Source organism: Aphanomyces astaci (genome assembly GCF_000520075.1).
Source record: "Aphanomyces astaci strain APO3 unplaced genomic scaffold supercont1.102, whole genome shotgun sequence".
Classification (NCBI taxonomy): Eukaryota; Oomycota; class Saprolegniomycetes; order Saprolegniales; family Verrucalvaceae; genus Aphanomyces; species Aphanomyces astaci.
The window spans coordinates 64388-66914 of NW_009798365.1; the positions used below are offsets into that span (position 1 = coordinate 64388).

General features: G+C 44.9%; 1 protein-coding gene across 1 annotated transcript in view; it reads right to left on the reverse strand.

The window, feature by feature from the left end:
• Positions 1–349, reverse strand: part of H257_17268 (hypothetical protein) — a gene marked incomplete at both ends in the record, with an annotated part of 1373 nt that extends 1024 nt beyond the window's left edge. The window contains one exon of the mRNA XM_009845993.1: positions 32–349. Coding sequence (XP_009844295.1) covers positions 32–349 — 318 coding nt within the window. The remainder of the gene's footprint in view (positions 1–31) is intronic.
• Positions 350–2527: the final 2178 nt, after the last annotated feature.

The following is a 2527-nucleotide window of genomic DNA, read 5'->3' on the forward strand; positions in this document are numbered from 1 at the left end:
GAGTCATAAACAGCATGTCCTTCCCGGTCACCGGACACTTGCGTCCACTCCCGACGTTCCAGTTCTTCGTCACGAACGTCTTGATATTGGTCCACAACGTGTTGATCTCGGATGCCGAAAAGTTGGTCAGGGCGTGGACGACTTCAATCCCTTTGGCGGCAATGAACCGGTCCATTACGGGCGAAGCAGAGTCAATGTCCTCAGCAGTTGCATCATTGGACTCAATCGAGTATCGCTGACGCTTGGATTGACGGCGATCGTCAATGGCTGCAAGTGCATCCACTGTGTTGGAGATCGTCCGGGCAGAGGGGAGTCTCTTTGCTGCCGTCGTGGTGGTGTGGCTCGGCATGAACGAGGAGTAGTGGTTGGGCTTGGAAGATATGAAGCAACTTGAGAAGTGATCGACCAAAACTCCAATCTACTGTACATTCTAGAAAAGACAAGCTGGTCAAGACGATGGATAATCATTTTTCAAGTCGTGCATCGCCTAAAATTGATGATACACTCTTTGAAATGACGTGTCATTATGTGCCTAGTCAATAAAATTATAGGGGTGTGATATTGTACAAGTTTATACTAAATCTCTGTGATGACATCACTTCTTTCGCCACGAGGTCTACTGAATTAAAGTATACTCAGCGTGAGTTGAAGGATTTTGAAACGCAGAAATTCAGGTTCTTTGGGCGTCAAATGCATGTCGAAAATGGCGATATCGTCTCAAGTTGGGACGTGCATCATTCTTAGTGTCCAAGGACTGGCTAACCTCTAGGAATACAACATTGCCTCAACTACTGTACTGGTTGGTGGCTTATGCATGGGAAAGGTGTACCCATCTACGACTAAAGTTAAGGCAAAAATGGTTCCTTATACCAACAGCTACCCAATACGCGTTAATGGTACAGTATGGCGTTAACCTTAGTAGGCCCAGGAGCCACGATGGTGTTAGCTTGGGGGCGTGTACCGGTAGTTTGGTTGTGGAAGGCTGCCTCTCCTCCATCTCTCCACCGTAAGCTTAGAGCAACTCGCATTCCTCTCACCTCCATTCGCCATACCGTACTCGTCGAACTTACCATGCCTCACTCATGGGAATAGGATAAAAACGTGTGACCATTTGAATTTTTACCCGTGGTGACCGAAAATGTCATGTGTTGTTGTGTTGCTCGTGGTTAAACTGTGGAACTTACTGTAAACGAGAATTGCTTGGGCATATCTAGCCTCATGCGTATCGACGTGTAGGGATTCGAATTGTATGGTATGATCAGCACTACAGCTCACAAAGTACACTCTAACACGGTTACAATACCTTCGCCAAGATATAGGGCCCACGGCTTGTTTGCTTGTATTACGTTAGCTATGATGGAGTGATATTACTTTCTGGGCTTCTCGACTATGAAGCAACAACCCAGTAATGAGTAATGACCACTTAGTAAAACTCCACCACACCATTTAACCACGAGTGAAGCCCCACGTCTAACTCTACCTGAAAATCCATGAGCAAAACCCCAAAACACCACTAACCTTAACGGTTAGTGAAAAACTGCCCTCCTCACTCATAAGCATATAAATCGAAGTGTACAGTACATGCATGCTAGCACCAACATATTTCGAAGTAAAAATTAACATTTCGACGCATAAATTAACATCAAATTTTGTCCAGTTATTCATAATGTAATCGACCAAATTCTCGCTTGTGTACTACCGGTAGTATGCTGCCACTTGCATCGTCCAAACCACTATCTTGGATGATGGTTGACTTCATGTTTGCAACACGACAACTTCGTCAAATTGACTCGTGGCTTGGCTCGGCTCACGCCGCTTATTTGAGGTGTCGATTAGGTCCAGCCCCTAACAAGTACCTTGTCAACATACAGTCTTGAGTTGGTCTTGCTGTAGTGCATGCGAGGTTGTACTCATGTTGAATTTTCATGACGTCCACTTCAATTTTACTAGTGCAAACCCACCACCACTTTGGTTAGTAGTACTAGTAGTATATACTAGATACTGTAACGTTTCGTATTTGTTTCGTGAACCACCAAGTAACAGTAGATAATTCATGAAATCCGACTCTACGTTCTACCATTAATAGCATTGTTCTACCATTAATAGCATTGGAAAGCTACAAGTCTCCCCGTCCTTCATATTCCATCATGTTTCGCGTATTGCTCATAACCTGTAGATAGCACTTCATAATTAGCTGCAACTGTAGCGATGTGACAGGTGGGGGTAACGCCTTCCCACCACCTTGCCCGCACCCAGCTCCTAAGTACCTGGCTCATGACGAACCCTAGCTAATGCTTGCCTGGGAATGTGTCTCAAGGGCAAGTATGGCTTAGAATCGCTAGCCTAGTGAAGTTCCCCAATGTCTCAACCGCACCCGCATCCATTGTATACAAAAGTGCATATTAGTGTAGAACTAGTGAAGTAGACTAAGAAGATTTCATAGTGATGAGGATTAAGGAGATCGTAGTAGATCCTCAGTAAATTCATTGTGCATTTTGCCCTCAACTACACACGCTTCCTTCCGAAG